The 25,272-nt window shown below is 41.6% G+C and overlaps 3 protein-coding genes and 8 non-coding genes across 19 annotated transcripts in view; 2 read left to right on the top strand and 9 right to left on the bottom strand.

Moving 5' to 3' along the window:
• The window catches only part of CEP295 (centrosomal protein 295), a 44,414-nt gene extending 42,900 nt beyond the window's left edge, over positions 1-1,514 (top strand). For all 6 annotated transcript variants that reach the window (XM_027645392.1, XM_027645545.1, XM_027645470.1 and 3 more), the window contains 2 exons: positions 76-175; positions 1,004-1,514. In XM_027645392.1, the coding sequence (XP_027501193.1) occupies positions 76-175; positions 1,004-1,051 (148 nt within the window). In that variant the 3' untranslated portion in view covers positions 1,052-1,514. The remainder of the gene's footprint in view (positions 1-75; positions 176-1,003) is intronic.
• A 717-nt stretch (positions 1,515-2,231) lies between these two features.
• Positions 2,232-14,885, bottom strand: TAF1D (TATA-box binding protein associated factor, RNA polymerase I subunit D). 3 transcript variants are annotated; one of them, XM_027645106.1, is made up of 15 exons: positions 14,838-14,885; positions 14,411-14,484; positions 12,908-13,159; positions 12,328-12,802; positions 11,890-12,065; positions 11,064-11,121; positions 10,489-10,764; positions 8,862-8,913; positions 7,499-7,635; positions 7,104-7,151; positions 6,220-6,392; positions 5,644-5,717; positions 4,073-4,153; positions 3,193-3,265; positions 2,232-2,568 (listed from the first exon to the last, which is right to left on the bottom strand). In XM_027645106.1, exons 3-7 carry the CDS (start codon positions 13,144-13,146, stop codon positions 10,609-10,611), a joined length of 1,104 nt encoding a protein of 367 aa, XP_027500907.1. In that variant the 5' UTR covers positions 13,147-13,159; positions 14,411-14,484; positions 14,838-14,885; the 3' UTR covers positions 2,232-2,568; positions 3,193-3,265; positions 4,073-4,153; positions 5,644-5,717; positions 6,220-6,392; positions 7,104-7,151; positions 7,499-7,635; positions 8,862-8,913; positions 10,489-10,608. The 3 variants fall into 3 exon arrangements, with proteins under 3 accessions (XP_027500907.1, XP_027500749.1, XP_027500840.1); XM_027644948.1 differs by having other exon boundaries at positions 6,220-6,257; XM_027645039.1 differs by having other exon boundaries at positions 5,644-6,392.
• On the bottom strand, positions 3,020-3,149 carry LOC113951820. The gene has a single exon (XR_003529286.1). It is a non-coding gene; the product is annotated as a small nucleolar RNA SNORA25 (small nucleolar RNA).
• On the bottom strand, positions 4,269-4,407 carry LOC113951819. Its single transcript, XR_003529285.1, has one exon. It is a non-coding gene; the product is annotated as a small nucleolar RNA SNORA8 (small nucleolar RNA).
• Positions 4,974-5,105, bottom strand: LOC113951835. The gene has a single exon (XR_003529292.1). It is a non-coding gene; the product is annotated as a small nucleolar RNA SNORA18 (small nucleolar RNA).
• Positions 5,985-6,057, bottom strand: LOC113951814. Its single transcript, XR_003529283.1, has one exon. It is a non-coding gene; the product is annotated as a small nucleolar RNA Z40 (small nucleolar RNA).
• LOC113951821 lies at positions 6,743-6,874 on the bottom strand. Its single transcript, XR_003529287.1, has one exon. It is a non-coding gene; the product is annotated as a small nucleolar RNA SNORA1 (small nucleolar RNA).
• LOC113951815 lies at positions 7,269-7,407 on the bottom strand. The gene has a single exon (XR_003529284.1). It is a non-coding gene; the product is annotated as a small nucleolar RNA SNORA8 (small nucleolar RNA).
• Positions 7,731-7,857, bottom strand: LOC113951850. The gene has a single exon (XR_003529296.1). It is a non-coding gene; the product is annotated as a small nucleolar RNA SNORA40 (small nucleolar RNA).
• On the bottom strand, positions 9,032-9,103 carry LOC113951856. The gene has a single exon (XR_003529299.1). It is a non-coding gene; the product is annotated as a small nucleolar RNA SNORD5 (small nucleolar RNA).
• Positions 14,886-14,982: 97 nt separating the features above from the next.
• On the top strand, positions 14,983-25,126 carry CUNH11orf54 (chromosome unknown C11orf54 homolog). Of its 2 annotated transcripts, none has more exons than XM_027644612.1 (10): positions 14,983-15,080; positions 15,904-15,990; positions 17,297-17,420; positions 19,008-19,106; positions 20,005-20,078; positions 20,993-21,094; positions 21,926-22,102; positions 22,809-22,958; positions 23,544-23,660; positions 24,846-25,126. In XM_027644612.1, the coding sequence occupies exons 3-10, from the start codon at positions 17,363-17,365 to the stop codon at positions 25,017-25,019; spliced, it is 951 nt and encodes a 316-aa protein (XP_027500413.1). In that variant the 5' UTR covers positions 14,983-15,080; positions 15,904-15,990; positions 17,297-17,362; the 3' UTR covers positions 25,020-25,126. The 2 variants fall into 2 exon arrangements, with proteins under 2 accessions (XP_027500413.1, XP_027500331.1); XM_027644530.1 differs by having other exon boundaries at positions 15,040-15,166.
• The last annotated feature ends 146 nt before the right edge of the window (positions 25,127-25,272 follow it).

Genomic DNA, 25,272 nt, shown 5'->3' with positions numbered 1-25,272 from the left:
TAAGCTTGTTAACTTACTCTAGCTTTGCCACTTCCTTTCTGCCAGGACTCAATTTTCTTCCTACTGTTCCCACAGACTTTATAATCAACTTGAAGAAGTAAAAATCAGAAAGGAAGAAAAAAAAAGGCAAGAAACTTATGCTAAAAACAGAGAAAAAGCTAAAGAGTTTCAAAAGGTAATAGTTTGTTACACTGTCCTCCTGGGTGGTGAGTCTCATGACTTCATTGAGCTTCTCATCAGTCACTGAAGCGTAGTTTGAGTGCAGTTGAAATGGAGACCATCCAACCAGTCTGGATTTTAAGTGAGGGCATTGGTACATCCACATAAGAATTTCCTTGTCAACACTATGACTGAGCTGAAACTTCATCTAAAATGCATGGCTGCCTCAGGCTGAATTTTTCTGGTGATTTGAGCTTGAGCAAAAAGGCTCCAGCTGTTAGAAAATCTACATGGTGAAAGAATGGCAGGGTTTTCAGTAGTTCAAACTAGACTGAATTAGGTTTGGTGGGTTTGGGGCTGCTTTGGCTGCTTGAGGTTAGGGGTAACATTCTGAGCATGCCTGAAGTTCAGGTTGCAAGAATCTTGTCTGGGTTTTCCTCCAGTTGCTGTAGAAGAGGGCTTGAACTAGAGGACTGGAGTCATTAATTCCCTGTTCTCTTGCTGGGCCTTGGACAACTGGAAGGAAGGAAATGCTTGATGATCCTGAGGCTGTGACTACTCCAGGGGGCTCCAGGCCCAAATCCTGCCTTTAGCACTTTTTGGTGGAATAAATTGGTGCTCTCGTTGCATTGCTTTACAGATTCCATAATTAAAATAAATAAGCACACCTCTCCCACCCTGCAATCTGTGGCCTTTTTGAAGCCTGGACAGTCACTGAACTCATCACTATCTGATGTTCAGTTCAAACAGATGGGGCAGTACCTCAGTTGTGCCCCTCTAGCTATGCTGGTTTTTAGTGTAGTCACTTAAGCTGCACTAGTCTCATGGTTTGTTTTATTTGCAGAAAATGCTGGAAAAACTACGAGCCAAGAAGTCTTGGAAAGCACTGTGACAGGCAGCAGACTTTGAGCAAAAGCCTTGCTATGGTATTGGTACAACCCAGACAATGTTTAATTGCAAAGCCATTAGGAATCCTCAGCTTTAAGCTGTAGGAAAACAGTGATTAACCCAAACCCCCTGTACTACCCTCCTGTTTGGGGAAATCACTACAGAAGCAGATGGCCTGCTGCTTTCAACATGGTTTGTCTCAGTACACAGGAATGAAAGGCCTTTCTAGATATGCATTTATGTTTTAAAGGGAGATACTAACTTTTGTAATATACATGTATAAAACATTTTCAAATAAAGTTGCATTTTAAAGATGACTTGAATCATTTTGAGGCAAGACATTTCTGTAAAGCTGCAGTTTTTATAAGTTCTTTGCACTATGATTTAAGAAGTGTGGGTTCCTGTACACATGCAGTACGTCTTTCAAGCACCTGAAGAGAATAAAAATCTTACTGTTGCTACTTCCATATTTTTCTGCCCATGTTTGATGAACTCCAATTCATAGCTAAGTAGTTAAAGCACCAGGGCAAATTATAGCAAAAATTGTGCTTTAAAATTTGAACTTGGTTAGCAGCAGGTGCAATAGCAGAGATGTTTTGTTAAATCTGATCAGGGTTAAAACATACCAGTAAATCACAGAATAGGTGGGGTTGGCACCTTTAAAGGTCATCTAGTCCAAGCCCCTGGCAATGATGAAGGTGCTATAAAGGTCTCCCTGGAGACTTCTGTTCTCCAGGCTGAACCCCAATTCTCTCAGCCTGTTTTAACAGGAGAGATGCTCCCATCCAGTGACTTTCATGGACTCCTCTGGACCTGTTCCACCAGGGAGCTTAGCTTCGTTTAGATGTACAATTAATTACACTGTACAGGTCCTTTCACTGATTTTTTTGAGTCTGGTGCGGCTGCATGTACTGGAGTAGCTAAACAATTGTTACCTCCTGCATAAGTAAAAAGCCTAAGCCAGAATCAGTTTGTTACGCCACGGAGGTAAGTGGAGGCTGTTTGCAGGGCAAATAACGAGCAGGTATATGGTCTCAGCTTCACCAGGGCAGTTCTGCAATATTCTAGCTCCTTTCTGAGAATATGATCAGAAGGGAAGAGACCAAGGCTCAGGAGATCAGCTGTGAGGATTTTCTCACCCTTCTTTGAAAGCCACAGTGTAGCAATAGGAAATAATCCCAGGCTGCAGCTCAGAGACAGTTTTATTTAAATGCTGTAACATTCTGTACAGAATAAATACCTATCCAGGGCTTCAGTACAGTGAGAATTCAGTGACAGGGAAGTTAGGGAAAACACCCGATCTAGTTATTTTCAGTCAAATTACAACACAATATACTCAGCTGGGTCTTTTCTAACATCACACAAAGGCACCTTCATATCTCACAGGAGGGCAAGAGGCAAGTCACAATATGCACTACTTTTAATGCAATTAACTGCAATTAACACTTTAGGTAAGATCTTTCTCCATTTGGAACAGCTGTGTAGCTCACTGCAGCAGACTTTCAGCAGTATCACCAGAGCCTGAGAGAGGAAAAAAAAAGTCTATTAGCACTTTTACTCCAAAAAAAAGCCATTTTCCCACTATCCAATCTAAATGTCCCCAGCACAACTTAAGGCCATTTCTTCTCATCCCACAGCTTCTTAAATGGCAGACTGACCCCCACCACACTACAGGTAAGACCAACAAGGCCCTCCCTGAACCACTTCTTCTCCAGCTCCCTCAGCTGCTCCAAAATGAACTCTAGACCCTTCACCAGCTCAGTTGCCCTCCTCTTGACACACAAGCAGCAGCTGGGCTACAAGACTGCTCATACCACAACCTTTTGTTCTGCAGCTTTAACTTTCCATGCTACAAATATCAGCTGGTTTCAGAATTGAAACTGAGCAGCCTTTCCTCTACATCAGCATCACAAAAACCTAAGGGCAGAAGATTAACATCCTTTTTCACCTCAAAAGGCTTAAGGACATAAGGTGTATCTCCTCATAAATAGACCATAGCACACACTACGTGTCCACGGCATCCTGCAGAGGATTTCAATTTGCGGTCACCGCGTTAAGAGCTGCTGGTTTTTCAGCCATGCAAACCCTCTTTGAAGTGACCTTGAATCTCTTTATAGTACCAACCATTTTGGTAAGTGCTCTTACCTTCACACTCACTTTGGTAGCAGTCAGGTGGAGTTTCTCATCCCTCTGACATGCAGCAACTTGGTAGCAGACACTGGAAGTTAAAGAGTCAGGTTTGGTTAGTGTAAGGGAAGAGTTAACAACACACAAGTTGGATATAAATTGCATGGAGCAGCCTTAGTCTCCCTTTTTTGCTTCTGTTCAAAAGCACTACCTTCTCAAGAGCAGCTCTGGAGTCCAATCTACAAAAGTTCCAGCTAGAACTTCGGAGGCACCCAAGGATACCAACAACATACCCACACCTCAGCAGCAACTTCCTCCTAACAGCAGAGGGAACATTGTGACCTACATTGAAGCTTTATTCCCAGCAGCCTTGGTGCCACATCCTATGGCAATACAAGAGACTGATGGACTTGCTTTACGGTCATGTCCACAGCTCACCAGAAACAGTAACATCCCAGCAGCCTTGGTAATGACCAGACACTCCTCTCATTGCCTGTAACAGGACTTCACTCTGCCCATCCTTTCCAGGGATGGACCAATTGATCCTGCCAACATTAAAGCCAAGTTGTGTACCAACAAGCCTAAAATCTTTTAAAATCTTAAAGTACAGAGGAGATGTACATGATTCCTCACAACCAACATCAGTCTAAGACACTAGTACTACAAACCACTGCACAACTGTGACAGCCATTATATACACACACAATAATGACTCACAGACAAGTGACCTGCTCAGATACTGCCAAAATCTGGAGTGATCACCATCCAGTAATCTCTGCTACTAGACAACCGTTTTTATACTTTTTTCTAAAACAGTTTACTTAAGTTTAAATGTCCTAGATTCATACTAATTTAGCACACAAACTGTGTAGTGTGAGAGTATTAACTCACTGCTTACCTATAAAACAGGTTGCTTTTATCTTCCACAGCTCATCTTTTTAATACAGGGAGGTTCACTGTGTTCAGTATCCTAAAGCACCTGTTAGAAAGAAGAAACTGAATGCACTTGCTGAGTTTCAGAGGCCAATACTCAGCTCTCACACTGGAACATGAAAATAGAAAGCAAGTACACTCAAATCACAGAAGAGGTCAAAGAGTGTTTCAGAAAAAATACCAGGTTTAACAGACACAGCTGAACGAAAACCAGTGATGCCAAACACTGCACTGCTGTAGCACAGCTTTTTGCACACCTCATCAGGAGAATGCAGCTGGGTGGAAGTGCCATACAGAGTAACAGCTGCAGTTCTCCATCCATGAACAGCTCATTTTAACATTCAGCCTTCTTCCACGCACCAGTTAGTGTCTGGGAATAAGAGGTACTTGTCATTTCACAAAAGCTGCCATGCAACTGGAGAGGGAAAACAGACTCCATGAATTTCACCTAATGCTCCTTTCACCTGAACAGCAGCTGTGAAACTGTGGAGCATCTCTTGACACTAAACAAATGCAGTAAGTTACTTCAAGACAGACACTACAGTGCTGTCTCTTCTTGCCTACAGCCACCACAAGAATAATTACTCTATAACTGAAGGGGGAATTGACTGTTTCAAGCCATCCAGAACACTCAAGCAGCAAAAAAGTGTTAAAAGTCGGGTATCTACACTAAAACCTAGGTGAAGAATAAGTTCAGCCTGTGTAATTTAGTATGTTAGTTGCACCTGAAGTCCCAGAACACTCTGTATTTTGACTCTTACCAAGCTTTTCCACTTGAATAATTTTTTTCATTTCTATCAAAGCATGTCACAGTACACCCAAAGGAGAACACGGTGCATTATTACAGTTCCTAGGATGCTACATGAAGATGTCTTGCAGTTTAATCCCACAGAGCTAACAGGTAGTTCAATGGGTAAAGCGAAACCACAAGTTTATTCTGTGAGGCGTTTCCAACGACACGAACCTACAGAGAAGATCCTATCGGGATAGACCTCAGCATTCCTTGTACTGCATATTAACATGACAGATAAAAATCAAGCAGATTGGAAATGTATCTGGTATATATCCTGCTAAGTGTCTTTTTTAAGTCGTTTCAAGATATTTTGGAGAAGAAGGAGAGTAAATGATTTCAACAGCTGGCACCTGGAGAAGATGAAGTAACTCCTTCATATTAGCAAGTTTTAACACTAAGAGTTACCTGAAAAGCAAACATCAAAGGCAGTTAACTACAAATATGTACAGAATCCTCCTTATAAATTTACTGTAAAGTGCAACTCGCTTGTCCAAGCAAAACTGTCAGTTTAAGCAGTTAACCTGATCACCTCCTTTCTGAATGAGAAATTTGTATGAATGCTTTTTAGGCAAATCAAAGTTACAATAAATTGTTCCCCTAAGAGAGTGAATGCTACAGTAATGCAGTGTTGAAACCAGTTCCTGAAACCCTCACAAAACAGTAAACTAGGTTTGATAGGACTTCCAGCCACCAGAGTTCTTAAGTCATTAAGGTATATGCAAAACTTCAAATGTCATACTAACCCTAGACAGAGCTTCAGATTGCTGTGAAATGGCATCCTGCATTTCTTCTGTTATCTCCTCTAAATACATGCCTCCTAAAAAAGCAAAGTAATGTTACAAACCAGCATGATGTTCCTACAAATCAGCAGAACCTACAACAGCACTTAGTACTTAAGTGGTTCTAACTACCACAAGCATTACTGAGAGTTTCTGTTTGGAAGCAACTGTCTGAATATTATGCTATTTCACAGCTCCTTTTAATTTCCTGTTTATTTTTAAAAGAAAGTCACAGTCACGATCTTTTCTCACTGAGACATTTTCATGTAAAAATAAAGTGACTTGAAAAGGACATTCATGTAGTAATTTGTTCAGAAAGGCCATTCTCACTCACTCTCTTCAGAGCAGTTGAACATTTTGCCAATCATCACAACAATTTTCTCACACCATTCTCAAGTTTGGGGTTAGATAAACTCATATTTTCTAAAACACTGCATTTTCTCAGTAAGAAAAGAACAGCACTACAACCAGCTTACCAAGTGAAAGACAGGCAGCTGACCTGCAACAGGCAAGTGTTAAAAAACAGTCACACACACTTACCAAGATGGTAGTTCAGACCGGACTACCACGTGGACTTCCTAAAACAAAGTAAATTGTTGCATCTGATCAACATGGCCAAGATTCTTCAGTATTTCAGTAATTTATTAGGACTTAAGTACTCTTATACTCAATATGAAGCAGGTAGACTGTGGTCCTGTTACACTGCCTGAATGCTAATGACAAAACAAAGCATTTCAATTGAAATCAAAGCCATGGTCCAGTATACCACACAACTACCAACAAGGTCTATCTGCAATTTAAGAAACTGGAGCACTGTGGCACAGAAGGTACAACTAAGGGAGTTACCTCACAAAGAAAACACGTACACCATTTTAAGACATGTTAAAAATACACTCTAATAAACCACGTACAAGAATTCTTCACTGCAAGTATTTTTCCTCTACCTGCTAATTCTACTTCCTTTAGCAGGTAGGATGCAGAATTCAAGCACATCGAAACAAGTGAATTGTTAGATTTTACAGTAGCTGCATTAAGTATGTTTGCAGAACTGTCCCACAAAGTAAACTGTTACAGGTCTCATTGTCACCACTGCAATTAACTTTACAGTGAGGAAAGCATAACCTGTCACTCTTCTAGCCACGTTTTTCAATTCAGACACACAGCAGGTTGTGCCTATTTGCTGAAGAACGAGGCATAACAACTCCACAATGCCTGTGGAACAGACTGTTTCTTAAGCCTAGACAGATAACTTCGAAAGAAACCTGTTTAGTGGTCACCTGCTACTTGGATTTATGTCTCAAAATAAAATGCCTCTTTTTTTTTTCTTCAGAAGAAGGCAGCCAAAAACCTAAGACTTGAGCTTTTATGATCCTCATCCAACTACCTCCACCAAGGAAAAAGCCAACTATTTCCTTAATACTTACGCTTAAGTAGAGGCCTTCCACTTCATTCCAGACATCACAGGAATGCCCCTTAAAGAAGAAACAGTTTGGAAAAACGTCACTTTTTTAACTATACATTCATCCCGTAACAGTTTAACAGTTTTTGAATGTATTTGACAAGCCTCCCAGTTTGGAAACACTAAATCTACTTGTTTCAACAGAAATACCAAGTTTAACAAGCACATCTGCATGAAAACCAACGATGCCAGCTGTTGAAATACTGTAGCACTGCTTTTTGAACACTCCATCAGGAAGACACTGCTGGGTGCAGATACCATACAGTGCACAAATTAGCGTGATTAACTTGCTGTGGAAACAGCACGTCTGAAGAAGTCCAATACTCATACGCTGAAGCTCAAATGAAATTCAAAGCTTACCTCTTTCACTCCCATGTTGAACAGAAATTCACTGAACTGACAGATTTGTGAATCAGTGGGCCAGCAAACACCCATAATAAATCAAATGCTCCCCAAAAAATTAAATCTGCCCAGTGGTGCAGCATTGGTGTTCTCATCTGCAAAGAAAGAGATACAACTGAGCTACCTACACTTCTACAAATCTGGTACATTAAACTCATGCCTGAGACTGATCAGTGGAGTTCATGCAAATATTGTCCCTTCATATAAGTAACACAACTAATATGTTCATCAGCTGTGGGTTGCAAAAGAAGGGTTTTTTCTAAGCACTAGGTTCCAGGTTTTTGTCTACAGAAACAGACAAAACCTGATCAAGTGCTAGAACAGACTGAATGCATTCATCTTTTACTATCTTTGAAACAGCATTTGAAGCTATTTCCCAATTCACTGTAGTTACTGTTAAAAACTGTCGCCTTCCACTACTACTGTGTTTTCTCATTCTAGAGACGGGTAGGTTGAACCAAAAAGTAACTGTGGCAAGGAGTTCAGCATCAGACATGCCATCCTAAGAACAACCTATACTGTGTTAAACAGCGCAGTACTCCTAACTACATCACTGGCCAAGTAAGACACCCTGTTCCTATCCTCTTTATCCTCTTCCTGAAGAATGTTCTTGTACGGTTTCATTACTGGATCACCTTTAGCTCAGCGCTTCCCACGTTACAGGTGTTTTCCTATGCAGTAACCTTACATGGTGCTTTCTTCCATGCTATTTCATACGCTGTCCTGAAGCCGCACAAACTTGATAACATCCTACAGTAAGAAGCTTTCACAGCTATGTACATACAAGAATACCAGCTCCTCTCTGCTGTCCCTCCTGTTCTTGCATGGGACATGATTTAAGATGGAATTTTACCACGGGGAAGCCATCAGAAGCTGCAACTGTATGATACGCCCTGGTACAGAAAGTGTGCGTGAGGCACCACGATGAGACTAAGTGTACAGTAGTTCCTCAACATCTTCAGCAGAGAAAATCCCAGGTAGCATTGTCCAAACCAGACAAAGTTGCCCTGCAGCACGCAACATCAGGTAAAAACAAAGTATTTCAATACAAAACTTCTAACAAAAACTGCACTTAACAGATATTCAAGAACTCAAGTTTTTGTTTTTATTCAAAGAGGTTATAGGTGAATTATGGTCAGACTGTTGAAAGAGATGTGGGACTGAACTCTAGACCTTGGAACCTTCACACACAAAAGCTGCGCAGCTGTGAAGCACTGTAATGCATCCGCTTCAAGTACAGAGCACTGTTTTTTCAAAACCTCTTGTGAAGTACAGCAAAAAAAGCTACCTGAAGGAAACAAAACTGAAACCAACAGCTTACCTTGTGCAGCAAGAAAACTGAGTGGTATTTCATCCTCCAAAAGCAATATAAACTAGAAGAAAAAGCAAAGTATTAAGAACTGTCATATACAGTCAAGTCAAGTCAAAGCTAGGTTTCAGCAATCAATGTAACAGTTGTAATAAGTTGACTTGCACGTGTACTTATCCAGTTCTAATCAGAATTGAAATTTAGTTCATTTCTGAGTCACTCAGCAGTTGAACAACAAAATTCATCACATGAACTGCAGAATGAGCAGGACTCCACATACCCTCTTCACTATGCCTTACCAAGCAAGAACCCCACTCCTAGATCCAGGATTGAGTCTTTCAAGCCTTTGAGTATTTCTCAGGTAGATGCCTAAAGCAGTTACACCTGGCCATTAATTATGGACTATTATTAAATGTGATCTTCAAATACTGAAGAGTAATTTTTCAGTCCTAGAACCACCAAGTTGTGATTGGGAAACTTCCTTCACAAAGGTTTGGTACCTTAGTTCAAGCATGTAAATAATGCAGCTTGACTTGCTCTCAATACTGAGCACCTACTGCCAATCACCTCAGACTACCATTAAACCAGTAGATAAAACCTTTCCTGGACAACATCCTTGTTCAGCACAGACTTCTACCCGCTGAACAGCTGTTAGTTGCTGACAGCAATTTGGTTAAGAGCATCTGAGGCAGGCAGATAACTGTTTGGTCTCTAAATCTTGTTTATTGACAAGGAAACTTTTTAAACTTTTTTTTTTATATTTTCAGCTACCATGACACACAGTAGGACTTGGCTGTATTCAGACCATTTCTAAACACTTACTGGTCAGGTTTCCTACTGACTAAAACACCTCAGAGAAAGTTATTTTCCGCTGGGGCAATGCCTGTTAAGAACTGTCATTATGAAGAGCTTTTATCTTCTGCTAAGTCATGTTCACATCAGAACCCATTCTGGATAGCAGAGGGCAAGAGGGGAAAAAGAATTTTTAACCCAAGATTCACTACACTGCTACAGTTACTTTTAAGATAACTTACAAATTCAGATTATTTAATTAGTTCAGGAGCAGAGAATTAGTTTCCTGAAAAGTTACTCCACATGGAATAGACAACCTCAATCATAAAAAATCGATTTTATGATTATTTGAATGCATTAACCATATTTTGCAATAGACTTCTGTTGAAGTTGACCAACCACTTCTGCATTTTTGTTGTTGGTACTTATTTGCATTAAGCTTCAATTCTGTCTTCAGCCTTTCAACTCTAAGTATTTCAAATCTGCACCTCTAATCCACAGACCACTCACAAAGAAGTCAGCTACGAAAACTGAAGAAAGGCATTTAAACTGCCCTTTTAACTTGAGCATATAGGTGTATGCAAGCAACTGCATACTATTCTATACTGTGCTGCTGCTATGTTACAGTATTTGAACCTTGTTTGCCTGTTTAATTACATAAATTCTATGATCCACTGGTTAACAGAGGTCAAGTTGCAGAAGCCAGAACTTCAGCAAGATTATCAGCCATTGAACCAAGGATATTATAGTTCTGATAGAGAACAGCACAGAACATACTTAAAAGCTTAACAAACAACAGATTATACTTGCTTTATAACTGCATCAGACACAAGCCCAATATACTCACATTACACCAGATGTGACTGGGTAGCTCGGTGGATACCTCAACACTGCCTTCAGACCAATGCTTTAAACGAAGCAGGCCATGAAAAACAACCACTGACACCTCATTTGTCCCATCTGCTGTTCACAGAGGTGAACCTTGCACAGGCAAGGAGCTCTCCTCAGCACTGTCTTCGTCATCCTCTATTTCAATCACTTCAGTTGATTTTGCACGTTTTGTTTCTGGCTTTGATTTTTTCTTACTGGGAATTGTGCTGCTTATAATGAAAGAGCTGTTCTCCTAAGAAAATGGAAGACAAGTTGGGTTTTGAGATTCTTAAAATACAAGTAAATAGTAAATTTACAAACTTCAGTAACTCTTGAGAACTGCAGAATTCCTATACATTTCAGCATGTTATTTAGGAGAGTGTGGACTCTCAAAATAACCTCCTTCTCCATTACAGATCGAGATTCACAGGTATCACACTGTTAACTCCGGATCTAAGCTCAAGAACTAAGTACTGAAAACATTATTATCTACTAATTCCTTAGGTTTAGCAGAAAAAGGTTAGAGAGTATCTGAAGTTAAGTATTACTTACCACTATTCTGGCATCATATTGCTCTTTATTATCAGAATTCAAGCTGTCCTCATCATCACTGAAATATAAAAAATTCAAATCAAACTCTGTACTTTTATAGTAGCTCAAAATGTGTAAACTATTTTCCTACTACAAGCCCTGTTTTCTCTTAGTGTCTTCTAAAGTCCTACAGCTTGTAGGTTAAAGATACTTCTACATAAGGTCATTCTCAAATGATAGTTTTTGACAGCAGAATGACATCCTAACTAGTGACACTAGTTGGACAGAAGGAGTGCTTAGGAGCAGAACAAAGATTTAGTAGCAGATATCAACAGCAGTATTAAGATAATTTGGATTACACTGCCACAGGTTAGAAAGCCAGCAAGTTGGAAAGGAAGTAGAATATAATCACAAGCAAGAACATAAGAGGATAAGCCTCAGCTAATAAGGGTACACAGCTTTCTTCCCAATATTGTAACTGAAGTTTCTCCATGAAACACCAGTTATGAACTTAATTCCACTCTCTTCCACAGATTTTCTCTAAAGATAGAAAGGACTCCCTAAAATCACACAAAAATCACATGCTACTACAAGCAACTGTACTACCTCCTGAATTCCTGAACTGTGAAGAGTGGCAGGCTGTACTGGTCTGGAGTCAGTCAGCTCTCTTCACAGCACCCTGTGCCGTGCTTTTTTCGGATTTGTGACTAAGTGTTGAAACCCTACCCGTACCAGCAAACTGGCTGAGGGCAGCGTGGGGGGTCATGCACCTACCTGTACACACACACTTATATTATAGTTAAAAATAAAAGTCTTATAACATCTAAAAATATAAAGATCAACTTACTTTGTCTCCTGAATAGGAGAAATGGGGCCTTCATCATCTAGGTATTTGTGTTTCCGTAACACCACACATTCTTTTTCTAAGTCTTCACCAGCCTGAAGGGCTTTCAAAGCTTTTTTAAGATGTTCTTCATATTTAAGCACTTCAATGTACTTGAAATATCCCTTTGCAGCTGCTTGCTGAAAATAAAAATTTATCAGGTAAGATCTTATAAACACCACTAAAAGCATTATATTATGAACTGAATTTGTAATATTACACTGACACTGATATATGTTCTTTCTCTGTTTGCCTTAAAGGGTATTAGACAACATCAGATGTCCTGTTTAATAGAAATAAAATCTGGTTTTTTAATTGTTCTATTCAAGCACATCAGGTAGAAGCACAACACAGCCAACTTACTAAAATAGTAATACTTATCTCTTAAATCAGAAGACTTACCTCATAGCCAAGAACCATCTTTAAGGGAATATGTTTCTCCCCATAATGTTTTTCCACAAAAGGGAACTGAAAACCTCTGTCCAGCAGCCTCCTCTTTTGCTCCTGAGGTGAGGCTGTCAGTGGTGGCCTCCCTGTGGGCATCCTTGTGCCCTCACATTTTTTCTTTTTCTTCCTTTTCTTCCCTGAGCCAGCTTTGTATTTTCGGTGTGCGGCAGCTTTAAACTTCTTTCCCCTGAAGTGATAGGCAAAAATGGCTTTCAAATTGAGTTTTGACTTCTGCTGCTTGGAAACTTCCGATGATGATGATTTCATTGGACTTTGGGGAGACAGAGAAGAATCTGACGAGCTTTCATTGTCAGGCACTTCTGCAACAGATTCAGCTTGTTGCCTTGAAGATTGACACCTCCTTTTTTGCTTTGAAGGTGCAATGGAGCACTCAGGACGGCACTCACTGCCACGAGCAACAGAGACATCACTGAAGAAGAAAAGAGTATTTAACTTTCAAAAGAATGATTACTTCTATGATATCTGAGACAGGTTCTTCACAGTAAAAAATTCTAAACTAGAGGTAAAAACTCACATTTCTGAATCGCTGCTGATAAGTAAAACCTCAGCTGAAGCAGCTGATGATTCACATATACTGTTAAGATGATTCGAAAACTCCCCAGGAGCAGCATTCTTCTGCCTTGACTGTGAACACTCCTTTCTTGTATTTGTCTGCCATGCATACTCCTTGGATGGCTCCTCATGACCATGTATCAGATCTTGGGCACCATGGTAATCAGAGCCAGAAGCCTGAGGCTCATCTCGATCAGTCATGTCTCAATTTGCCCTAAGAATCAATGAGAGTTAAAGAAAGTGAAGAAAATTATATGTTAATGAGGTAACAAGCTTTCCACTACTCTAGTCTCACAGGGTAAACTTAAAAGATCAATGCTGAGCAAACTTCAACATAGATTTTCCTATGAACCAGGAGCAAATAGATTAAAGAGTAATAGTTAAATCACAGCCACTTATTTCAGGATATTCATAGCATTTAGGTCAGAAAGAATTTTTACAGCTCTTTTGGTCACCAGTGGAGTTTCCCAAGGCTCAAGACTGGGGATCAAGTGCACCCTCAGTCAGTTTGCAGATGACACCAAGTTGGGCAGGAAGGATTTCCAAAGGATCTAGACAGGCTGCCATCTATGGGCTGAGGCCAACTGTATGAGGTTCAACAAGGCTAAGTGCTAGGTCCTTATTTTGGGTCACAACCACCCCAGGAAGTGCTGGAAAACTGCCCCACAGAAAAGGACCTGGGGGCGCTGTCAACAGCAGCTGAACGTGAGCCAGCAGTGTGCCCAGGTGGCCAATGGCATCCTGGCCTGAATCAGCAACAGCATAGCCAGCAGGACCGGGGCAGCGATTGTCTCACGGTATTTGGCACTGGTGAAGCTGCACCTTGAATCCCCTGTCCAGTTCTGTGCCCCTCACTGCAAGACAGACACTAAGATGCTGGTATGTGTCCAGAGAAGGGCAACAGAGCTGAAGGATCTGAAGCACAAGTCTTATGAGGAGCAGCTGAAGGAGCTGGAGATGTTAGCCTGGAGAAAAGAAGGCTCGGGGGGACCTTCTCACTCTACAACTGCCTGAACGGAGGCTGCAGCCAGGTGGGGGTTGGTCTCTTAAGTAGTTACAAATGACAGGACAAGAGAAAATGGCATCAGGTTGCACTGGAGAGGTTTATATCACTGGAACAGGCCACCCGGGGAAGTGGTTGAGTCACCATCCCCGAAGTGGAATGGTGTAAACATACACGTGTAAATCCAGTGCTTTGAAACTAAGGTTTTGTCCTGGACTCGTCAATACTAGATTAATGCCTAGATGATTTTAAACATCTTTTCAAACCTAAACGACTCTTTAATGCTATGAAAGGTAATTATGGACAGCAACCTGCACCTATGCCCCAGCCACACTATGCCTTATGAGGGCATACTGCTAATAGGCCTGACAAACACAACACAGAGACAGATCAGCCCAATACCAGAGCCAGGACACAGGTAGAAATGTCACTCTGACCACACAGGTTGTGGCTGGTACTCACAGATCGCAGCTCAGCATCCTTTGCGGCCTCTCCTGCAGCTCCGTCGTGGACAGGTGGCAGAGCACGCAGAGCCCCTAGGGAGAAAAACAACCAACATCTAAACTTACTGACTGTTTCACAGAGTCACAGTATCTCCTCCCAGAAGAACCTCAGGCTGAAAGGCGCCAGGCACACCGCTCGGCCCCTCGCCAGGCTCGGCCGCCGGCATCGCGCCAGGGTCGGGGCTGCGGGAAGGCATTTTGAATGCGGGCCCCCACCAGGTCGCCACGGCCGAGGACACCCCGCAGCCCCTCGCACACTGCCGCCACACGCCCCAGTTCTCGGAGGACGGCTGAACACCGCCGGGACTGTGACCTCGCCCCCGGTTCCCCGGGTGCCCGGGTCCCGGCACCGCGGATGGCGGCGGATGCATCGCTGCACAACGCACCTCCCGCTCCGCCGCTGCCCCACCGCAAAGGGCGCAAAATGGCCGCCCCGCGGCTTAAATAGCGCCGGGAGCTCGCGAGAGGCGCGCGGGCCGACGGGAGGGAGGAGGGGCGGGAAGCGAAGGAGGGGCGGGAAGCGAAGGAGGGGCGAAGGGAGGGATGCCGGGGGTGGCAGCAGGGTGGGCGGTCCCCGGACCGGGGTGGGGCGTGCTAGCCGAGCCAGCCGAGCCCGGACGGTGGGGCAGGTACGTGCTGTGTCTGCGGAGTAGGGATCGGGCAGTTCCCGGGTCCTTCCACCCGGCTCGCCCGGGACGTCCCGGCTTCCCGCTCGGTGAGAGGCTGTCGTTACTTCTGTCCGGTTTCTCTCTGAGCTGGCGGCCCCAGCCTGAGCAACCCTTTACTTCCTCTCGCAACCGTGCCAAGCCTGCTGCCAGCTTTAGTGCTTCCTCGCTCCAGAGCTCCGAGCTGCCTCTGCCTGCCGGGATGCTCTCTCTCCCTAAGGACCCCAGCCTCGCCTTCCACGCCTGTTCCTGTCCCGCCGTGTCCCGTCCCTTCCCCAAATCCCAGCCGCTCAAGCAGCCCTCTGCTGTCCCGCAGCCTTCCTCTGTCCCGTACGGGGTCTCCTCGCATCGCTCCAGCCGAGCAATACGGCCTCTGCATCTATAGATATTTTGCTCCTCTTGGTGTCATGCTGAATTTCTCCTCTCTCACTGACTGCCATCTTCAATTTTTTCTCTTTCTGCCCCCACCAGTCCCCCTCCCTGACTCTTCTCTAGCCTGCCTATAACCTCTCCCTTTTGACTTCAACCTTCCAAACTACTTTTAATTCAGGTTTTAATGACAGACCCCCCACATCATTAATATAATGGTTCACATTCCATCTGCAGTCTCCAGACACTTAACTACTTCCTCTGATGCTTTCTTCCTGCTTCAAAGGTAAACTTTCAGTCTTTACATGCTTGTTCTCTCCGTTCTTGTTGCACTTTCTTTGAAAGTCTTCTGTAGCAATTCAATAACAGTGCACCCCTCTGTGATGGATCTTAATTGTCTGCTGTTGTCTCCTTTCAGGTTCACCCCGTCCCACACCACACAATTCACTCCCCTGTGAATTCTTGCAGTGCTGGGTCACGGATCTAGCCTTTTGTGTCTTTCGTGGTAAGGACTACTTTCTAGCAATCAGATCGGGTTTGACTACGGTACATTGAGCTTTTTCACAGTCTTTCCTTCCTTTCTTGATTGCAGGGAGCTCACTACTGTCCATTACACAGCAGGTGATGGTCTAAGTGTTATATCCGAGCCTATTTATTTGAATTGTGTCCAAGTCTTGCCTCTGCCTTTTGCACAACAACAGTTCTAGGTTGTCTTCTCAGTCTCAGGGCAACCAGTGTGTTGAGTGCTGGCACAGCCTCCTTCTGGATGTGGCAAGAGGTTCCTGAGGGGATGAGGATCATCTAAAACAATGCTGCCAAAGCCATCTTGTCACTTTCTTTCTCTGGCTAATTACTCCCTTTCTTGGTGCACACTAAAAGCCTTGGGGTGTGATTCGCTCCATCTGAGGGTAGGCTTTTACCAGAGACACCAAATCCAGCCTTTATTCTTTGTTACTTTGGTTCTGCCATGTCTGGGAATGTAGTTAGGATTTTGGTATTTTCCTCCAATACCTGACATTTGGATAAGTGGAATTCATTTTGTTGTTTTGGGGTTTTTTTTGCTGTGCACAACAAGCATGTGCCTAAGGAGTTAATAATTGCTATAGCTGATTTTTAGGTAGTGTACAATTAGCTGTTTCTGCCCTCAGCTGGTGGTTTGCCCTAGTTACTCACTTTGCTGTTGCAAGGCTGACTGAAGTACAGTTCATTTGTGAAAGCATTCTTAAACTTATGTTCAAACAAAACTTTTTGTTACAAGCTCAGTACCCATACAGAGGCTCATACCACAGAACTTGTTGCTGTTGTTTTCTGTTTTGATTCTTGTCTTTTCCCCCTGGAAGGGAAAACACATGCCCAGAATCAATTGGAGACCATATCATAGCTGGGGTTGAAAGTCCACTGCAGCCAACGCTGGCAAAGTAAATATTAAGGTTGGGAAGGCCTGAGGAGGCAGCTAATGTGTCAGAAAAGCCCAGTTTTCTTTCAAAACCAAATTGTGATTCCAGGCTTACAAAGGACACACAGATCTCCTAACCTGTCTCTTGAACTGAATTCAGCATAGGATGTGTCGCCTACACCCAATTGCAAGCTTGGGGACTAGCATGTGTAATGTTCTGAGCCAGCTATAGATCTGACAGACATGTCTTTCAAAATCTATAAAAACTTTAATGTTACTATTGAAGCCATTAGTCTTTCCTGATGGCAGAACTACAGTTCTGCTGTTGTCTTTGCATTCTTGAGTGAAATTGAAAAATAATTCCTCTGTTGAAAGGAGACTGTTTTAATTGTTAAACTATTATCCTTGTTGGCAGATCAGTTGCTCCTACAGTGTGCTGTACTGTAATTTCTTACCTCAAGAAATCAGCACCAGTTAAGAAATGGCCAAAGTCGAAAGGTTTGCTTTTCACGTTCCAAGTCTGGAGGAGCTTGCTGGGGGTAAGTTATGCAGTGTGTACTTTTTTACAAACTTATAATGTACTCTTTCTTTCCAAAGCCTTCCCAAAATGTGCTCTGAGTAACAGAATGGTTGAAGTTGGAAGGGTCCAACCCAGTTGCTCATGAGCTTCTTTCCTTGCACTAGTAGAAAGGTAGTCTCTCCCCTGCAGCAGGTCTACTAAAGGTTTTTATCTTTCAGATTGACCCTCAAGTTCAGTTTGCCACTTCCCCAAATCTGTGTCAGTTTGACGTTTTCATACATTCAGAAAGTGTGATCTCAGGATTATCCTGGGTGGTTCTCACTTTTTCTCACTCAGTCAGACTAGGGCAGTAGGACACAGCTGCTGTAGACCTGTGAGCTCTGTAGAAAACACCATGTACTTGCAGTAGAACAGCTCAAAAGAGTAGCAGAAAAATTTCATCATAAAGCAAAATTTTCCATTTTTCCCCCCTGAGGACCTCCTCTAAGCTGTGAATTTTGTTGCTGTTCAGCTGTTGGGTATAATTTGAGGAGTGCCCGTTTATTGTCCTTGTCTACCTACCAGAAGGTACTGAGATGTATTTAGAAATGTGCCAGGTACTTCTACTGACCCTTTTGGTCAACAGCTTTGTAAATCTGCTCTTCAGAAGTAAGGTATGGCTGAAATCCTAATTGGAGGAAACAAAGGCTCAGGAAAGTCTTCTGAGCAAATAAGGAACTGCGTGATTTGAGAACAGACTTGATCTTGTGTTCTTTAGTTTGAGAAATCTGTCAAAGCAGATCCCCAGGCATGAAAGAACCTAGACCTTTTGACATAATATTTGAAGCAGTGTATGTGAAGAGAATCCCACACTCAATTTAGGTTTGGAAGTTGTTTCCAAACAGTGCACTCACCTAATCCTCCCTATTGTTTGAGTGACTTTGCAGGTTCTGAGCCTAAAAACCATTGATATGAAGCAAAACCAAAATTTCAGATTTGGTTCAATATCACCAGCACCATTCATTATCTGTCTTGTACTGACAGTGGCACTTGCCAGAAAATCTCCACAAGAGCATAAACACGATAGGCAGTATGCTGTGGCAGCAGAAATTTCCAGACAGCAGAGATGGTTTGAGCTTAAAATCAAGCTATTGCAAACAGTCTGATTAATGTATTTGAAGAACTGATTGTCATTTCATCTAAAACTTGCTTCCTCCTTTGCTCTTGCATCATATTTGACTGTGATCATAATTGTCTGCTCTTTGAAACAAACCCACTGCTGAATGTGATTTAAGTTTACCCATGTTACTTCACACTGTGTTGCTCCTAGTGCTACTAGGAGCATTCAGTTATTATATTTCAATGAAAATGTTTTTAAAATACTTTAAATTAATTGATGTGGCAGACAACAATTATCTGAACAAACTTTTGCTCTTCTCCGAAGCTCTGATGCATGAAACAAGTGCCTACAGACAATTAAATCAATGAAGTTACTTAGGGTAAACAGAAGTAATGTATCTTGCTGAAATAAATCTAAACAGACATATTTATAGTTGTTAGAAACTTATCAAACAAACTCTTGGTAATTCTTCATCGTCAATAACTTTGCCATTATTCTCTATTACAGTTTTGCAGAAAGGGCTTAAAGAGAACTTTGCCGATGCTCAAGTCTCTGTTGTAGACTGTCCTGATCTAACTCAGGAGCCCTTCAAATTTCCTGCTAAAGGTAACCTAGCATTCCCTTCTTCCACTAAGTCATCTCCCGTTCTTTCTACCTAATTCTGCTTGGTTTTGATCTTCTGAAGACGTTGGGAGAGTTTAAATTGTTTTTCAGATAAAGAATATACATGAGAGGAAAGCTAAATTTTATATCTCTCGATTTGCTTTGTAGTATGAACAAGGACAAGTCATTGCTAAGTACTTGTCATAATTTTTTTCTTAATCTATCACGGCAATACCCACTTATTTCATAAGATTTATTTAGTGTACTGAAAAGGTTTTGAAATTAAGTTGTTTTCTTCCAGGTGGGGAAATTTTTTAGATCCATGCCAATCACTATCTGAACCTAAGGTGTTGTGCTTCCATTAATTTTTAAATTCCTGCCATATCAGGCAGGAATGTATGTCAGTGAAGTGAAACTATTACTCTGAATGGGATTCATCTTCTTTGAATTAGCTGTCTGGAAGACAGGCATGTCATCTGTGCTACTCATCTGAGTTCCCTCTGGCATCAATGTAGTGAAAGAAACACTTCCAGAAGGTGATTCATCCCTTCTTAAAATACATGGCCAAGTAAGTGGGATGAATTGTCCTGAAACTCAGACAGCTTCCAGCTTTGCAAAGGGAACCCCAGCAGAGATATCCACTGTGTAGTGGAGAACTGGCAAATGGAAGGTGTTGCCCACTCTACTAATTCCTTTGTACTTAGAGAATGTTAATTTTACAATAGGTTGCATGGCACTGAATCCTACTGTGAATCGTTTTAGGGCTTGGACTTCTTAATAGTGCAACACTTTAAGTATTTAGAAGTTTGAGGAACCAGTTCTTTGGTGAGTTAGACTGCATGCTCATTTAGCATTAGTAGGAAAAAGTATTTTACCAAGCTAACTGGCTGTATTCTTCCAGGAATCTGTGGAAAGCCTAGGATAGCAGATGTGGGAGGTGTTCCTTATCTCATACCTCTCGTACAGAAAGAAAAAGTGAGTTTTTCCTGTAACTGTGGGGTTTAATGTCAAAATAAAAGCAGTATCTTGTTGAAATATAAACAAAACTAACAACTAAGAGATACTATAAGATTCCTCTTGTGAAAGGGACTTTTCAGTGTTTTACGAGATTGATTCTGATGTGTGTTAAACATAGACTATGTGACAACATCTTACACATTGTAGCAAAAATAGCGTATAGTGGTTGATGGTTCATCTTCTGTTCTCAAATACAAGTTAGTTTTAGAAACATACCATCTGTGACAGGAACCATGGAAGGAACTACTGAACAAGGGACACGTCTGCATATTTGTATATGGCTTGTTTCATGCCTGCAATTTCAAGTGACAGCCACGCTTCTTTGTAAAAACTGGCTGTATTTGTGTTTTCAGGCCAACACTGGATTTGTATTATCCTCCTTTTCCAAGAATATCATGCCTTCTTGCTGACACTTCATTCAATCTGTCTCTATATGATATTTCCTTCCATTTTTTCCAAGGAAATTTCAACAAGAACAATAATTCAGTTTTTGAGTATAATGACGGGGGAACATACAGGCAAAATTCACCTGTCAGAAGACAAATGGACATCTACCAAATTTATTATTACCAAATGGTTTGTTGTGTTCAGAAACTGTGTTCAGCCTAATCATCCATAATATTAATGAGGGTGTTGTGAATTAAATGCATCCAGAGATTACACTGAACAGAATGACAATTCCAGCTCAGAGCACCACACTAAAATCATAGAATCATAGAAAGGCTTGGGTTGGAAGGAACCTTAAAGATCATCTAATTCCAACCTCCCCTGCTATGGGCAGGAATGTCACCCACTAGATCAGGTTGCTTAGGGCCCCATCCAGCCTAGCCTTGGACACTTCCAGGGATGGAAGGGTTGTTTCTATTTTGCAGGTTTACGATCTAAATACAGTTGCAAAAGACATAGAGCTGCCTGGAGCATTCATTCTTGGAGCTGGAGCTGTTTCATCTAAGATTCTTGGAGTAAATGCTGAGGTCAGTAAATAAGTGCAATGGTTCTCCATGAATTCGTGGGATTATCATAATAATAGAGCAGTGTCATACAGGGTATTTCCCATTTATCACAAAATACTTAATAAACACTTTTCATGTCACAAGCACATAAAACACATTAGAAGGAATTCAGATGAGGGCCATCCACTGAGGTGCATACTACTGAGATAATAAAGATTAATTTTTAACTTGTAATTCTTCAGGAAGCATGTGGTTGCCTTGGAGCATGCAAGAAACATGATTTTTTTGAAACTAATTGACAAAGACCTGACCAGAGGTTTTAACTCCAAGATTTAGAAAAGCTTTTAAAACTTACTGGTAAATGCCTTTAAAATACTCCCTGTATTTTGCCCTCTTGGATGACTTTACCACTGTAAATTTTAAAAATGCCACATACAACATGGTGAACTGCAAGAGAGGCAGGAGATAAAACCTACTGCCTGTGGAGACTGGATAATCAGAGTTATTTCAGGCATAAACCTCTGGTCTTGCCATCTCCTTTTAATGGATTTATTGGCAGGTGAGATAGCCCATCTCAACGTTAAATTTGGGCCACTATTATAGTGGTTGTTACTGTACACTGTCAAAGTATTACATAGAATTTCAGTACTTGAATTGGACCTCAGACACTTTTTTTCCTCTTTTTTTTTTTGTTTATTTTTTATCCTGAGACACAGAGCTATGTGATGAAGAGGATTATTTCTCGGGTTCATGATCCAAAGCTTAAACAGTGTTTAAGTGAATTCAGTTCATTTAACTCACTCTTACGTGTTCTAATTGACTCACTTAACTCTTAAATGTTCTTTTTCTCAGCTTATCCCTATTGTTCAAACTAAGAGTGAAAAAAAGCCTGCTGTAAATGGGAGCTACGTTGCTCAGATAAATCCTGCAGACAAAGGGTGCCTGCTTGAGAAGTACAGCAGTAAATATACTGACTGTGAGTTTGGACTGTTGGCCAATCTTTATGCCAGTGAGGGCAAACCTGGTAAGGTGTGTACTTGGATCAAAGGTGACTTGTTTGCAGAGCTTTGTGACTGAAGGGAAACTCATGATTTAATGTTCTACTATATGTTTTCTGTGGTAATAGTAAAGTTGTAATTCCATGAGAGAAACATGCAACCGTAAGGAACTGATGCCAATGAACAAGGGGAAGAATTGGTGGAGACCGAGAGGCATTTGAATTTTTGAGGCATAAGTATTAGCTTAATAAAACCTTTCCATCATCATAAATCATTCACCCAAATCCACTCCAAACTAGCAGTGATTTAAGGTAATGGTTGTGCAATGTACTTGTGTAAATCAGATGCGGGCACTTGTCTAGCTTTTTGTAGAAGTACTGCCCCTGACACAGCCAGCACAAAGACGTGACTATTGCATGGAAACCGAAAAGTCTTCTCTGGTACCAGTAGTTTCTTGATAACAGAGTGGAAGCCAGCTGATAGACAGAAAGGGGTTGCTCATATCACTGTCTCATGTATTGAGTAAATCTCTTGCTGCCCAGCACCCTTCACAGGCAAAGCTAGCACTGAACAGAAGTCAGGAAAAGAGAGTTGGTCAGGTACTAAAAAGAGCAGCACTCGCAGGGAATTGCATTTTCAGCAATTATCAGCTTGAGAGAATTTCAGAACAGCTTTTACAGACCTTTGCAGACTGTTGCAGCAGGAGACAGCAGTGACCAATTAACTTTATTTTCCAGGTCATTGAAGTGAAAGCCAATGGAAGAACTGGGGAACTTAACTTTGTTTCCTGCCTGAGACAAACTTTAGAGAAACACTATGGAGAAAAGCCAGTTGGGATGGGTGGTACATTTATCATTCAGAAGGGGAAAGCAAAGATTCACATTATGGTATGTTGTTCTCAATTCATGTAACTTTCTTTGTCCTCCTGAAAACAGAATTATAAATCAGGGTGTAACATCTTAGTGCCTTGACTTTGTTTTGTATTGTTAAATGTATGCATAAACTATTAGGATAAGCACTGTATTAAAGCAAGGAGCTGACATTACAAAATCGGTGTTACAAAACTGGTGATGCTGTTTTACTTGGCCTTAATACCATCATCTCTTGAAATCCTTGGGCAGCTAAAGAATTGGAGAGCTATTGTAAAATGAATTGAAATGAAATATGTGAACTGAGATATTTACAAGAAGCATTAGACTCTTTGGAAAATAACTGAGCTTCTAAAATGTACCAGGAGCAGGAGAATCTTCACTTCAGTAGTTCTTCCACTACCTGTGCTATGAAAGAAGCAATATTCTGGTCACTTCTGTTTCTGGCAGAAACACAGTGATGGGCACTGGTGAGCTTCTTTTCATCGAGAAGTAAAATGAACAGAATAGTGGGAAGGGGAAAAGTGAAAGAAAGTTGCTAAAGAAAAAGTATCTTGATGCAAGTGTCTTCCTTTACTTATAAAGCTTTCTTTTTTGCTGTAGCCTCCAGAATTTTCTACCTGTCCCCTGAATACTGATGAGGATGTGAATAACTGGCTCAAATTCTTTGAAATGAAGGCTCCACTGATTTGTCAGCCAGTAATAGTTTCCAGAGATCCGGTGAGTCTCCTTTTTCATTTTTAAGTGTAAACTGAGACTTGTAATGAATTTTGTCTTGGCTGTGATCTTCCTTTTAAGAACAGGAATGTGTAAGTATTGTGTTAGACTCTTCCAGAGGTGGTGTAATGAAATAGAAGTTTCTTGTTTCTGAGACTTGTTTGAATTGAATCTAGGTCAATCTGTTCTGAAACCTAGTTGTTCATAGTGGTGGAACTTAATGGTTCAGTTCCAATTGCAAGTGTGCAAGTGTTTGCATTCACTGCCGGCCACGCTGGAAGAAATGCCAAGAGCATGGAAGCTGGTTGAGCTGTGTGTGTTTACGTAGTTCACTTTCATAAGAACTCTCTCTGCTAATGCTGTGTTGAAATACATGAAAGCATGTGTCTTGTTGCTGATGGAAATTCAAGTCTGCAAAGCCTTATGCTGGAAAGTTATCTAGCATCTTTCATAAGCACTAAATTCAACAGCAAATAATTCAGTAATAAAACTAATCTAGTTTCAAAACCCATGAAGATGCTTATCATGAGGAAAACTATTTATTTAAAGGTAAGCAGAAAACCATAGATGAAAATTACTATTTTATAAATAACAGTGCAGTCATAAGTAATATAAAAAAAACATTTTTCCAGAGTTAAATGAGACACATTGAAGGCTTAAATATGTTCAAGGGTGTGAGTTTATTGTGTCATTACGGGGCAGTCTTTGGCTTACAGATAAATTGTGTGCATCTTCCCAGAATAAACTGATGTGTGCTGTTCATCAGTATCTTCTTGTAGCCCAGAAAATTCCTGGACCGCATCAAAGCATGGCCAGGTCAAGGGATGTGATTCTCTCCCTTATGAGACCCTGTCTGGACCGCTGCATCCAGCTCAGAGGCCCCAAGAAAGATGTGGACCTGTTGGCGTGGGTCCAGAGGAGGGTCATGGAAATGATCAAAGGGCTGGAGCACCTCTCCTATGAAGACAGACCGAGAGAGCTGGGGGTTACCGTGGAGAAGAGAAGGCTCCAGGAAGACCTTATTGCAGCCTTCCAGTACTTAAAAGGAGACTTTTAGGAAAGATGGAGAAAAACTTTTTAGCAGGGCATCTGCTGACAGGAGAAGGGGCAAGAGTTTAAAATTGAAAGACTTTTAAATGCTGTTCACATGCATGCCTTGTTGATCGACCTTTCTTTCTCTGGTGACAGGGCTTTGATCTGCGTGTGGAGCACACCCACTGTTTCAGCCACCACGGAGAAGGAGGGCACTACCACCAGGACACCAGCCCGGACAGTGTGCAGTACCTGGGGTACTTCCAGCCTGCCGAGCTGCTCTTCCGCATTGACAGGCCTCAGGAGACACACCTGGTCGGGAGAGATTGAGCCTCCTGCTGGGCAGTTTAATCTTCCCGAAGTACAAATGCTGATTTTTGTAACGCTTTTAATTATGCACACTTATCAGATTTAAGAATAAATATGAGAGCAGTAAACTGCCGACTTCTTAAGTGTGTTAAAGGGAGGAACTCGGAGTGTACGTGTTATTGGAGTTATGACCCAATTCAAACTGTAATTTCATTGCAACGTTATTGTATATTTTCCTGATGTTTGGTTGAGCTTCCTGCGTGGTCATAGCTAA

This window comes from Corapipo altera, unplaced genomic scaffold (genome assembly GCF_003945725.1).
Source record: "Corapipo altera isolate COAL_440 unplaced genomic scaffold, ASM394572v1 0, whole genome shotgun sequence".
Classification (NCBI taxonomy): Eukaryota; Metazoa; Chordata; class Aves; order Passeriformes; family Pipridae; genus Corapipo; species Corapipo altera.
Note: the sequence above shows the minus strand (reverse complement) of the source record. Positions and strands in the feature narration are given on the sequence as shown.

Bases quoted from the DNA above. Each gene is read 5' to 3' on its own strand.
- TAF1D (XM_027645039.1), bottom strand. From the start codon at position 13,146: ATGACTGATCGAGATGAGCCTCAGGCTTCTGGCTCTGATTACCATGGT. The intron at 12,066-12,327 runs GTAAGTCTTCTG...TTTTATTTTCAG, and splicing joins AGATGGTTCTTGGCTATGAG to CAAGCAGCTGCAAAGGGATA. The intron at 11,122-11,889 runs GTAAGTTGATCT...TTTATATTTCAG, and splicing joins TCTCCTATTCAGGAGACAAA to TGATGATGAGGACAGCTTGA.
- CUNH11orf54 (XM_027644612.1), top strand. From the start codon at position 17,363: ATGGCCAAAGTCGAAAGGTTTGCTTTTCACGTTCCAAGTCTGGAGGAG. The intron at 20,079-20,992 runs GTGAGTTTTTCC...TCTATTTTGCAG, and splicing joins CTCTCGTACAGAAAGAAAAA to GTTTACGATCTAAATACAGT. The intron at 23,661-24,845 runs GTGAGTCTCCTT...CTCTGGTGACAG, and splicing joins TAATAGTTTCCAGAGATCCG to GGCTTTGATCTGCGTGTGGA.